The 13,803-nt window shown below is 44.1% G+C and overlaps 1 protein-coding gene across 3 annotated transcripts in view; it reads right to left on the bottom strand.

Moving 5' to 3' along the window:
* The window catches only part of reln (reelin), a 94,154-nt gene that overhangs the window by 63,217 nt on the left and 17,134 nt on the right, over positions 1-13,803 (bottom strand). For all 3 annotated transcript variants that reach the window (XM_086027857.1, XM_086027858.1, XM_086027859.1), the window contains exon 2: positions 9,233-9,340. In XM_086027857.1, the coding sequence (XP_085883983.1) occupies positions 9,233-9,340 (108 nt within the window). The remainder of the gene's footprint in view (positions 1-9,232; positions 9,341-13,803) is intronic.

The following is a 13,803-nucleotide window of genomic DNA, read 5'->3' as shown; positions in this document are numbered from 1 at the left end:
GCAAATGTAAAAACATGGTTAACTATGTTTTAATAGTTAATAATTTCAACCTTGTGTGTTTATTTCTTCCTAGTAGTCAGTCATCAGCTTTTTAACTCATTCATTCGCCAGATATTTTCAGACCCTCTTTTAGCCAAACATTTGAAAAAAAAAATGAAAAAAATACAAATACAGCGAATTCCTGGGATTGAATGGCTGGACTGTGAAAAGACAAGTAAATTCGTTAATGGCAGTGAATGAGTTAACTTATTCTGAATGCCACAACCTTAGCTGGCACTTTGATTTTATTATTTGTAGAAGTATACAATTAAAAAAGAGCCGGTCAAGCTCAAGATGAGAACATTATATAACCCATCGGGGTGAAGTGCGACTGAAAGGTCACGCTGGAGTGACATGACTTGGTGCTGGTGGACCAACTGGAGCCTGCGGAGGCGCAACCATGGGAGGTCAGCCAACTGGGAGCCCAAGGAGAAACTTTCCACATGGGATGGCAAAGTCACCAAGTTGCTATTCCGTTTGTCCTTGTGCACCCACTCTTCCTCTCCATCCCGCCACACGTCCATCCATCAGTGACAGCCATGAGCCTTCTGTGGATGTGTGTCACCGTGGCTTGGCAGGCGCACATCACAGCAGCTTTACCGGCAGGCGCCAAGGCTAATTTGATTTTTAATTCAACGCGACTCCTCGACTAATAGTTTGAGCCGGGGATTAATTAATCTGATTTGACTCGTGCTCATTTCTAGCACCCACGTCCGTGCGGCGCCAGACCGCAAATAAACAAACTGGTGGGGCTGCGCTCTCGCGGGCTGTGTCCTGACATACATGTCGGGAATGAGCGACACCCACGGCGACAGGTGAAGGGCCAGCGCAAAGCCGAGGGGAAGCAAAAGCATGTCGCCCTTGCTCCACAGCATGCATGTGACATGCTAATTGCGTTTTAGTGCGATTAATTGTGAATACGGTCGGGGTTTGGAGCTGAGAGGCAGCGGACTAATATGTCTACTGCCTGGTTCTGAAGGAGAGCGACAAACACAGGAGGTTAAAAACAATTTTTGCCGGACGAAATATGGGTCAGATTGAATCTGGGTGAGCCTAGAGGTGCTTTGAGGCTTTAAAAGAGTGGACGGACAGGTCCGATCAAGTGGTTTAAGGGGAGACGAAATCTGTAGAATCTCGACACATCCTCCTCATCTCGCAGTAGCAGGGAGCACTTCAACTGTTTTAACACTCCCTGCAAGGGAACTTTAAATATGAATAGAGCTCAGAGGACGAGAAGGCTTTGTAAAATCACTTTTCCTGCGTTTGCACGCTGAGCCCACAGCTGCCCACTCACTTTGAAAGGTGCATGTGGAGGTATGGAACATGACGCCACGGAAGCCATACTTCAAAGTCAACTCGCCTTTTGTGCTGGAACTGACGCAAACCCGATAGTGTGCGCAGAAATACGAGTCTCGGAGTCAAATGCCGTCTATTTTTCTACCTCTCCTGCTTTCTGGCATGGAACCAATCTCCCAGCGTGGCAGAAAATAACTCCAGCTCAAGTGAGACCACACATTGGCGCAACGGCCTACGCCTGCTGCTTTCCAACAGGAAAGAAAAAATGAAATGGAATAATACAGATTAGAAAATGGCCAGTACACACTTGCACACTGCTTTGAAATCCATCATAGGCAGCTTTCTGCCTTGTTCGCATGAGGGAAACAGCAAAGGTTATAATGTGCTTCCATATTTAAAGGTTTATACAAGTTTGTGATCAAGCATGCAAGGCTAGACAAAGACAAGCACGCCTAATGAAGGGCTAGTGAACAGCAGGGAAAGGTAAAGGTGTACCTCCATCTCACCTGAGAGGCGAGAACAATTCCGCCGGGAGGTACGGCCATCGCTAATGCGCTGGTCTGGACTCTGCTCTTGATATCGCTTGAATTAATAATGGAGGCGGTTCTCCTCTGAATTCTTTGAAGGTTTGCTTTTAACTTACAGGCAGGGGAGCTTAGCACACAGACAGACTCGGCTTGTGATGCATCATCACCCAAGCGTCCTTGGGATTCAGAGAAGGAGCCCAATGTTTTGCCACCTGTTATCAGCCTCTTGGCATTATGAAGGAGAAGGAACGAAGACTCATGAGGTGCAGGCCAGAAAAGGCAGCAAGCATTACAACAAGCCGTCCCGGTCGATCTCCACTCCCAAGTTTGTGCCTCGGAGAGCACAAACAAACCCTTGGCCCTGACAACTCATTTCATCTTCTGCACTAATGAATCCATCACGAGGAGCCGCGCGCCTTGCGACGTCGCAGCCCTGAGCGGGGAAGAAGTAATGGCTGAGATAAGTCATCATCATCTTAATGAACATCCTCACCACCTTGACTGCTGCTGCTGCTGCTGCTGCTGCTGCTGCCAGCGCCAACTTGCTTCCCTTCTTTTCAACTGCTAGCCAAGCATCAACAGTTTGGGGCTCACAAGAACGGGTGTCAACGTTCAAGGTTATTATAATGAAGGATGTCAGAGCAGATGTGCGCATCTTGAATGCGAGGACGTGTTGCGGAATGAATAGATAAGTCAGAGGGTTCGGGTGCTCTCGTGGTGGTGAGTGTATGTGCGGGTGTGCATCTATTACATCGCATGTGTGTGTGTGTCTGAGGAAGCGTAAGTGGCGCAGTCAGGGAGCTGTCAGCATAGAACCAGGAAGCGGGCTGATCACAGGGAGGCAACGTGTTTGAAGTCTCCCAGGGACTGACAGCTTCTCTCCCCCATGGGAACGCCTTCCCTCGCCCCTTCCTTCGCCCTGCGCCAGGCTTTCGCTAGAGCATACCTCTTTCCCCTCCACACACACACTCAGCAGGGAGCTGAGATGATGAGAGGTGTATTAGTAGGGGTGGTATGTTGGGTATGAGGAAATACACTTGCACTCTCAGGGGAGATGCGCGTCAGAAGAGGTAGCGGCTTTGTTCAGCAGTGTGAGTGTGTTTGCGTAAACAGCGACATGGTGAGCTGCCATCGCTCATCAGCCGACATTCAATCGGGCTCGGCTGGTGAGAGGGAGAAGACAGCCGGCCTTCAGTCATAAGATGGATGACGGTGGAAACCACAATTTAAAAGCATGATTGCATGTACGGTGACATTCTTAAAGGGGAAGTCAAGTCAAAAATGTTCTTTACAATAATATGAGGCCGCATTTATCTGAACATGGTATTCTGATTAATATTGCGTTTGCCGAATCTGAATTACGCAGCAAAATCCAGCAGTTTTTAGCCATCTAAGGGGACGACCATTTTGCCACTTGCTGTCAACTGAAAATGAAATCACAGTTGCTCAGGGCTCAGGGAAAGACCAAACACAGCTCACCTGTTTTTCTGAATTTGGTCATGTGACGTTCACAAGATGAGCAGTGATTGGTCGTTACCTGAGACCTGAGCATCAGTGATGTCATTTTAAGTTGACATCGCCAACATTATCCCCTTTTACACAGGAACATTTTGAGAAACTTAAATTTACCATGATAAATTGAGTTGGCCATTTGTTTACACCAAAAATATTTAGCTAGAAAAAGAGAGGACCCAGGGGCTTTCTAGGTACCTATAGATGCTAATTGTTAGCCTGTGTGCCAATTGAGTTTCCCACTCTATGTTAGCATTAAGGTAGTGGAGGCTATATGGTTGATTCAAATACACAATGTGTCAGTCTGTTTGTTTTATGTCAGGTTTGACAGTAGCTTTCAGCTGAGAGTGACAACAACAAGCCACATATCGACATTTTGTACCTTGAACAAATAAAGTTGGGTCACTCATCTTAACCCACTGTACTTTATTTATACGTGTTGCTGCTCCCCGTGTGTTGAAGTATCCGTCCATTCATTATCCAATCCGCTTATCCTCACAAGGGTCGCGGAGAGTGCTGGAGCCTATCCCAGCTGTCTTCGGGCAGTAGGCGGGGGACACCCCGAATTGATTGCCAGCCAATCACAGGGCACACAGAGACAAACAAACATCCGCACTCACAATCACACCTAGGGGCAATTTAGAGCGTCCAATCAACTTACCACGCATGTTTTTGGAATGTGGGAGGAAACCGGAGAACCCGGAGAAAACCCACGCAGGCACGGGGAGAACATGCAAACCCACACAGGGAGGATGGAGCCAGGATTGAACCCACGACCTCTGAACTGTGAGGCGGACGTGCTAACCAGTCGACTACCATGCCGCCCTGTGTTGAGCTAGCTATTGTTTAAAGTTTTATAAATCTTAATTATAAATAACATCATACCATCATCTATGGTGTTTTGCATTACAGTATTTGTTAGCATTATGCTAGCAGACTTTTGTTTGATTAAATTATATGATTTGGTTGAGAATTTAGGTGCCTAAATATGCAGTGTTTCCTTAATTTAACAGTAAACTTCAACTGGCAGTAAACCAAAGCTTGAAACAAAAACACGTTGCCTTATTTGGATAACTGTGAGAATGAGTCTTCTCATTTCCTCAGTGTGGAAAAATGGAAAAAAAAACAATGAAAAAACTCTTGACAGCAAGAGAGAGCAAGGTGTTAAGCAATATTTTAAATAGTGTGTTTTAATCCATGTAAATGGAAATAGCGGTTCACTATAATAAGAATGTGAGTCTCTATATTTCTGTGCATGTTTTCATGCCGAATGATTGCAATTTCGACCTGTGCCCTCCTCCACAGGTCAAGGTGCAGCCGAATTTCATCTCTAATAGCTCGTGTGTGAGCAGGAGGCCATCCGTCATGAGGACAGACTGGGGGCTAAACGTCCCTGTCAATAAGCTGTCCGTTTGTCAGCCAGCCAGTTCCATCATACTGAGATGAGGACAGGCCCTTGCTGGCAAAAGAGAGCAATGCCGCAAATGCATACAAATATGCAAATGAATGACAAAATAAACATCACCCCTCGAATGAGCCATCCATCAATGACCGTGTTCTGAGAAGCTTAGCATCGGTACGGAAACACCAATCAGCCACCCAGACACCGGGTGTGATGGAACGCCATCCCATCACGCTCCCGTCCACTCTCTCTCATCCCCCTCCTCACTCTCTCCTTTTCATTGCTCGCCATTTGCCACTTTTCATGCACTCCAAATTCCTCCTCCCGCTCTGCACTCATTGCCTTCACTTTAATCTCACCACTTTGCTTTGCTTTTCTGCTCATTAATTTCAGGCCTCTGCAATAAAAACTTTGGTTCATCCCCATAAATTCAACATTGAGGCAGACTTTTACAAGGGATATGCACTCTTGCTTTTTTATTTTTTTTTATTTTATTTTTTAGACGTGATACAAAACATTTGGCCATTATAGGAGCAATTGGACCATGAGACGGTTATTTCCATCAAAGTTCCTGCCTCTGGGGTTTAATCACCTCATAATTGCAGTGTAGCACTACAGCCAACTGTTGTTGTGTAAAATGCCGATAAACATATAAACAAAAATATGCCAATTTGCTGTTGTCCTGAATAGAAATCCCCAGAGGATAATGGGTGGAAGACTGTGTAGCCAAAAGGCTGGAATGGAAACAAAGAGCTCTAAATGGAATAAATGTCAATGGGGGAAAAACATGAAGCAGTTGGAATTCTCCAGCAGCTGAGTCAGGCAACACTGAAGTTGCTCTTGAGACATCATCTTCACTGCTCAACGCAATAGCACAACATGATCCATTTTACACACTAACCCACATTACAAATGCATGTTGAGATTATAAAATGCCCAAAATACCACACTGAGTCCCTGGCACAGTGAAACAGTTCCACTGTTGTGTCAGGCAATTTTATGAAGTGGCATATTAAAAAAAAAAAAAAAAAAAACGGTCATTCTACATCCCCTCTTTCTTAACCGTGTCTGGCTCCCACAAACAATGTTTTTATCTCCATCTTGACTGATTCCGCACTCGCCACAGCTGAGTAATAACACCAGCCTAAAAAGTCTGTGGTGAGCCAGCCAGTGAATCTCCTGGCTCTAAGCAGAAAATGTGACACTGTTCACATTACCCCGACTAGCAGCCCAATGGCCCCATTGAGCTAATTTGACAATGAGTGGGTGTTGAGTCCTTCTGACGCAGTAAAACATCAGCCCTCCCAAAGCCTCACACTTTTATACAAATGCAGTGCGAAGGGCCTTGTTATTCAGAATGAAAGAAAGCCAATAAAATGCTCCCTTCATTGTCTCCATGCTATGGCGTCTGGATTGTGTGTCTCTCTACGATTTGATGTGAGAGACCCCACAAATCCCCACCACCCACCAATGACATATAAAGGGCACACAGAAGAAGAGCATTGCAACTTTCTGCACTGGTTTAATGAGGTTGAGTAAGAGTGACACAGTGAACTGTGGAATTACAGCCTCGTCCGACCACACCAACCACTAAACAACTTTCTAACACAAACCTCCACACACCCTTTCTCGTCTGTTTAGACACCCTCGCTGCTTGCCTTGTTTGCCATGTGCGCTACACTCACTGGCCACAATAGTAGGTAAACCTACTGTACATAATCTAATGAGATCCAATCAAAGAGCAGTATCAGAAATACCTAAAACACTAATAATTTACGATTGTGGTTTGGCAAGTGATAATACATTATCATACTCAAATGTGTTTCTAATACGTTTGTTCCATTATTCAGCTACGTTGGGTATCAGTAATGAGTGATAGGCATTTCACTAGCGTATTTTTTGGACCATAAGCCGCTACTTATATTTATTCACTCTTTGAACCATTCGTTTTTTTAATGTGACACGATTTTTTTTACTGATGAGCTTCCAGCTGTAAATAGATTTACGTTAAGTCTCCTAACATCTGAACAATAAAATTACCGAACATGTCACAATGGACCAGTGACACTACCCCGAATCCGCCCTCTGATACTGAATATTCATCAGCCATTTGCAGTTGGAGTGCGCACGCATGCGCAAGTCTGTGTGTGTCGTGGTATGCGGCTGTGTAGGAGCGAATATAGCAAATATAGTAGAGTGAAAATAAGCATCTTGAACTGAGTTTAATGAGCGTAGGGAATGAGTGCCATAAATACAGCCATCTCTGCAGTGCGACCCCCATCTCTCTGTTGTTTGTTTGGCGACTGACATCCACCATAGTTGGCAAACCACAGAAGACAGAATCTCCCAAACACATAACAAACATTGCTGCCTGATGTAACTCGTCTTTGAATTGGCCTTGTGTGCTAACCACTAGTCCACTGCGTTGTCTATTTGGAATGTCATTGGAATTTAGGTGTAACGCTTTAATAAAAAGAATCTAATATTTACTTTAAACATATAATAGTCAGACCATAAAATAGATGCAGGACAACTATAAATGGTGCCGGTGCAAAGGCTTTCCAAAGGCTCGTGTTGATTCCTACACTGATACATCTGTCAGCCACATGCTCCCCTGCCAGTCGAGGCGACTGAGAGGCTCAAACAGCTGTTCACAGCTGGAGTGTGGATGTGCATTTCTTGATTGAATTCTGTTTGTCTCTGTATGTGTGTAGTTGTGTTCCTTGCATGCCTCCATTCAGATGGATTAGAGCCACACCTCTTCCGAGACACAAAACACCAGGATTGTAAAATTCCCTTGTTGAGTCGCGTGACCCTCCCGGGCCCCTCAGAGCCTTCAATACTTGTCACAACAACAATGCAAATCACATAGTGGCGGTCCACATCTTGTGCTTCAAAGTGTCTCTGGCTCTTACACGTCAGCAGCTTTCATCGAGCAAATTGATGAAGCTTTGTCTATGGAGAAGCTTGGTTTTTCCCCAGATGTGACACCTACCCAAATTGCCTACAGATGAAAATCCCCCTCTATGTAATGTGATAGATGATAAAAATTGTAACAGGATTGTCGGGAATGCAGCTTTATAGGCTATTGTCCATCATTCTGTGCAGTGAAACTTTTTTTTTTTTTAATTAGGCATCACAATGCATCTCCAGAAAATATTGCTGCCAAATAGTAGGCATTGCATTGTAAGAATCAGCCTCTGGATAAAAGGAGCCCACCGGGCAGCTATTCTGGGCCAGTCGGCCTCTTCTCCAAGGACTTCTTCAGTGTTGGTCAAATGGCCTTGAGAAATCTCCACTGCACTCAAGGGCTCCATCTATTCACACTTGATGGACATTCTCTTTGTTTGTCTACAAATAGGTCACGGTGGGCTTCTACCCAACTGCTTCTTGGCTGCGTGAATACATTTAAAGTACATTTACACTCAAGACGAAATCTAGAATATGTTGTAGTATATGAAGGGAACATATAGCACTTCATGTAATCTAAAATCACGCAATGTTTTCCCAGTTGACTTGCCGATCGGGGAAGACTACGCCTTGCAATAGTCGGTCAAGGAATCGACAAGGAATACAGATGGACCAGACCAGCTGCATTAAAGTCAGCTAGACTATCTATGGACCCTTGAAAAATACCTCTTCAGTCAATTGATCAGTCAATCAAGGGAAAGGAGGCAAGACATGTTTCTTTCACTGTTCTGATTTTTTACAATTCTACATAATTCACCAAAACATTTTGGCCAATTCTTTTCTCCGATTTTTGAGTGGACTGCTTGGGGAAAGGTGTTTTCTATCCCAGTATGAATGACAGGCATGTTAGAATGAACATAGTGTGGAAAAACTTCAGATTCTTGACCTCAACAAATGAGAATGCTGACTGCTCCCAGCCCTAATGACAAATACTTTGGACATATATTGTAGTAGACAGCTATGGTCTAGTAATGTGGTTTTACAAAACAAGTTATGGACCACAAATGGAAAATCTTTTCACACCATGAACTGGTTTCACATACAGAAAGGAAGAAAAACAGGCGATTACAAATAACCCGCACTATTACGCTGAACACAGTTGGAATTAGTTGGAGCCCCGTGCTAGTTTCTCTTAAACAAGCTCCTAAACAGTTTAATTTGGGGGTTAGCTTTTTTCTACACTGCGTTTCAATTCTCGACTGTCCAGTCCTCTTATTCAGCTTTCTTCTCCCAGAGATGACATAAAAATCCTCTGGTATTCCCACTCTTCATCTATCATAGCCTGTCACAACAGGAGTGAGGAAGTGGTCTTCTTCTTATTCTGGGAACGGATGTGGATCACTGAGCTAGGTCGTGCGCCCTGTGAAACTTCATCATTGCAGCCATCAGTGAGGGCCTGCTAAGTTGAGCATGCAATGAAGAGCTTATGTTGGCCCTCAGATCACTGTTGAGGACGTCACACTGAGGGTTACATCTCAAGACTTACCGAAGCCAAAAGCAGCCGGCGCGGGGATGGGAGCAGACTGGACGGGTGTGGAGGTGTAAAGGCCCGTCACCAATAGACCATCAAAGGACACACTGGTCGAGATGGTCACTGGGGAGAGAAGAGCATTGCATTATTTAGTTTTGTTCGAAATGCCAACTGTTCATTGCTATTGTACCGATAAAACGCACAAGCCTCAGACTTTGTTAACCGATTACATAATGTAGATAATTAGATGTGTGACATAGACATATGATGACGATGGATAGTATAGTAAGTGTTTACTGACCACAGGTTGTGGAACTGATGATAATGAGCACACGTTAACAAGATAAAATTGCAAGTGAAAAAAACACCCTGCAGGCTCTAAAGTGGAAAACGAAATATGACAGCAGGTGTGAAAGCGTGCACACTTGAACTCAGAATTTACCCAAATTTCCAACAAGCAGAGTCAGTTTGATAGTATTTTTTTTGTCTGTTTGTTTTTATCCTCCAATTCTCAATGGCTCAAAGTTTTAAAGACCTGTAAGTTGAGAACCATGTGAACTGGTTTGGTACTTATTGGTGTAGCACGACACAGTTCTAATCATACATCAACAGACAATAGTCACATCATACATGGAACTGTAAGAACACAAAATGTATTGGGTTTTTTTTTTTTTTCAAAAATGGATGTAATCCATTGTTATCCTTTTTCGTGGGACTCCTCTGTTTAATTTAATTGGTTGGTTACTCAATGTCAAACTATTTATGTAACCAACGCAGCTCAGCCCACCTACACAACCAGGTGTAAAAACAAATTCAGCTTAGGGTCTGACTGAATAAAAATGTACTCTGTGGGGGAAACATGGCTTAATATAGACAGCAAAAAAATCCCCTTAATAAAAACTCAGGTTTCTTGAAACTAGACAACAAGAAAAAAAAAAAATCTCTTTGACTACTGCTTAAGAGCACCGATTAGCAAATTGGCTGTGACCCTGACAGTCAAGTTAGTCTTGCAGTCATTTCAGGTCACCAAAATCAGCATCGGGGCAGAAATTTGCCAGAGGTCTATTATTCGGCGGTTGAGATCTACAGCTTAGTGTAACCCGCAGCAAGTTAACGATTGATCCACCCTGTAAACAAAGGCCCTGAGTGATGGGACCACAGAGTCGGCAGCTCCACCGCTGGACAGCTTCCAGCCAGACGGAGCCGAACACCAGGGAGAAGTCTGGCCTCAAGAAGAACCCACTCCCAAAAAATACACTTTAACGGGAGGAGTGAAAAAATAACCTGCTGCCGGCAGTGACGGACCCTGGAATCTCCCTCTGCATTTGGTGGAATAAGAAAATGCAGTGACACCCGCGGCGTTGATGTGTTTTCAGTTATTGAATGGCAACATGTCAGTTTGGTTGCAGGGTGCTTCTTCTTCTGAGGCTTGCTGAGTTTGGACTGTGTGATCCTAGGCAGAGCCGACTGTGTGGCCCAGTCTCCCGCCCTGCCTGCTTGTCTGTGTGTTTGGGTGACTCCATTAAGGCTTACATACACAAGGCGCCTAATGTTTGTGTATGCGCGTGTGGGTCTAAATGCGTGTCCTGTGTTTTTGTGAATGTCTGATGTGCTATGTGGCCTTTTAAGAGTAGACCAGCTCATTGCTCCTTTATATGAAAGACTCAATAATTTAACTCACCACTCATTCTGTTCTATGCTGACATATCAATTTTTTTTCTTCAGTCCTGATATATTAATGATGCTAGAGTAGAGTTTATATGTCCGGTATTTGGAAGGTAAAAAAAAAAAATTAATATAGCTTTTGTGTCATCGATCCTGAACTTTTCAGTCACACCTTCAGATTTTGCTCCCTTGCTTTATGTGGTCTTTGTCAAATCTCTCTCAGTCTGGTCAGGGTGACGTCGGACCAGTTATCGAAATGAAAAGCACAAAGACAGATGCAGCGTATTTTGCTTGGCAACAGCAGCAGCAGCATCCTATTAGTCAACCTCGAGCACCACTATATTCACTAAACGAGGGAAAACGGCCTTTTCGTTCATGTATGCAATTTCATTATACTGTGAATACATGTTTGTCTTTTGTGTGCTATTTTTGCTTCCCAAAACACATTATCTATTCAACAGATGCAATCCACAGTGCACTGAGACATATTGGCAGTGTTTACATTACACACATTGATCCAAGGCCGTGTTATGTTGTATTTAATGGAGTGGTAGAATAGATGTAATGCACTATGTCAGCCCTGGTTTCACCAGCCTCCATACACACAACACACTTATCTCCACATTTCCATTGACCTGCATCATCAAGGTTACACACACTCCATTACGCTCTACATACACTCAGTGTTACACGCACGCATACAAAGGATTTCTCCGCCTGCAGTTTCTCTTTTTACCCTCTCTCTGTCAGCCATTTCCCATTTGAGAAATCACGTAGGGAAAAAAAAATACCTTCTGCACTTTTCCATCCCTCGTAGCAGAGTACCTGCTCCGTTTGATGTGGAGGCGTAAGGGCAGCCGCGAGCACAAGGTTACCATCGAGGAAAAAAAAAAAAAAAAATCAGAGCGGGGGCAAAAGGTATGAAAAGGTGGTGATGCCTGCGCAGAGCAGCGCTACCTGATCAATACAAATGAAAGAACTAAATTATTTACACATACTCTCATTAACACTCATCTCACACTTGCAGTCGATCAAATGAGCCAATCTGATCAAGTCCAGTTACTTGAGCGGGTACTATTCATACACGCACACCCCCACACCCACACGCCCACACACACACACACATCAATCTTCAGGCGCAGGCTGGCGGCCTTTGATGGTTGCTTTTATCATTCTCATCCATACTTTTATTTTTGACTACTGCTCACTTGGCCGAAGGGAATGAGGAGCCATAATGGAGGAAAGGGAGCCAACACTCTCATTCAACACAGAGGCAAGTTGTGTGTGTGCATGCGTTCGTGTTGGAGCATCAGGGAATTTCACCAAATAGTCATTGGGATGACTCAGAGCAACAAAAAAATCTGGAGTAAATATCTGGCCATTAATCACTTAAACATGGCACAAAGAGCCCGATATCTACTGTGAATGTGAAGTCAATTATGAAAAGTATCACCAGTAACCAAGTGTCATTGTCTACTGAGGATGTATTTGAAGAGTGGTTCAAATGACTATTGACAGAGATCATGCAGCAAACACATTCATCATGTTCATAGTCTCTACCCATAGCAGTATAGAGTAGCCAAACATTGTACAAAAGGAAGACCACTGTTACAATATTAGTTCTTCAACCACTACTGCGCACTCTGAGCCCTGCCGTTGCTGTCCTGTGAAAAACACGTATGTCAATTTTTTTCAATTTTCTTATTTTTACGTGAATGGTGTTTCCGGGTTACGGACATGGCATTAACGTGAAAATTATTGTTTTTTCCAAAATTGGACAGAAGTGTTTTTCACGTGACAGTGACGATATAGTGGTTTGATTAAGAATCTCACAAATGATTTCAATGTTCTTTCTGGTAACTGTGCTTGACGCCGCAGCACCATTAAGACTTAAAACTCGACCTAAGCGGCTTATTCCGTGGTTTACGGAGGAAATTCGCGCATTTAAACAATCATTTAGGGAACTTGAGCGCAAATGCGACTAAACTTGAGGTCTTCCGTCAGGCGTGGTACGATAGCTTGCTGATATACAATGAAGCACTTGTTTTAGCCCAAACTATTTCTCCAGATGAATTGGTCTAAATAAAAACAACCCTACATTTTTATTTGTTACAGTGGCAATGATAACGCAACAGCAGTCGACCTCCAATAGCTCCTCCCGTTCAGCTCACGATCTTGTGCAATTTTTTACTCAGAAGATTCAGCTCATTAGGGACGAGATTAAGGACCGTTCCTAAAACCCTGTCGAATTCCGTGATTGCTGATGTTAATTGGGGCATTATGGCTGATAATTGTTTGACAATCCTATCTCATTTTTAAAAAGCATCTCTTGAAAGCCTAACAAAACTGGTTAGTACGGCAAAACAGACAATTTGCGTGCTCGACCCGCTTCCTGGCAAACTTGTTAAAGAATTGTTTATAATCCTAGGATCCTCCCTCTTGGGTGGCATGTTGATTAACTGGTTAGCACGTCCACCTCACAGTGTAGAGGTCGTGGGTTCGAATCTGGCCCCGGCCTTCCTGTGTGGAGTTTGCATGTTCTCCCCGTGCCTGCGTGGGTTTCCTCCGGGTACTCCGGTTTCCTCCCACATTTCCAAAACATGCATGGTGGATTAATTGAACACTCTAAATTGTCCCTAGATATGATTGTGAGTGTGAATGTTTGTTTGTCTGTGTGCGCCTGGAGATTGTCTGGCAACCAATTCAGGGTGAACCCAGTCCACTGCCCGAAGACAGCTGGGATGGGCTGCAGCACTTCTGCGACCCTCGTGAGGATAAGCGGTTTGGATAATGGATGGATGGACCCACCATATTAAATCACTCTCCTCTGACACTGTACCAGCAGCTTATAAGTCTGCTGTTATTCGACCCCTGCTTAAGCGGCCAAACCTCGACCTAGAGAGTCTCAGTAATTCTCGTCC

Source organism: Filicampus tigris, chromosome 4, assembly GCF_054856515.1.
Source record: "Filicampus tigris isolate MCC_2025a chromosome 4, RoL_Ftig_1.0, whole genome shotgun sequence".
In the NCBI taxonomy this organism is placed as follows: Eukaryota; Metazoa; Chordata; class Actinopteri; order Syngnathiformes; family Syngnathidae; genus Filicampus; species Filicampus tigris.
The sequence above is the reverse complement of the archived record's forward strand: the minus strand, read 5'-3'. Positions and strand labels throughout refer to the sequence as shown.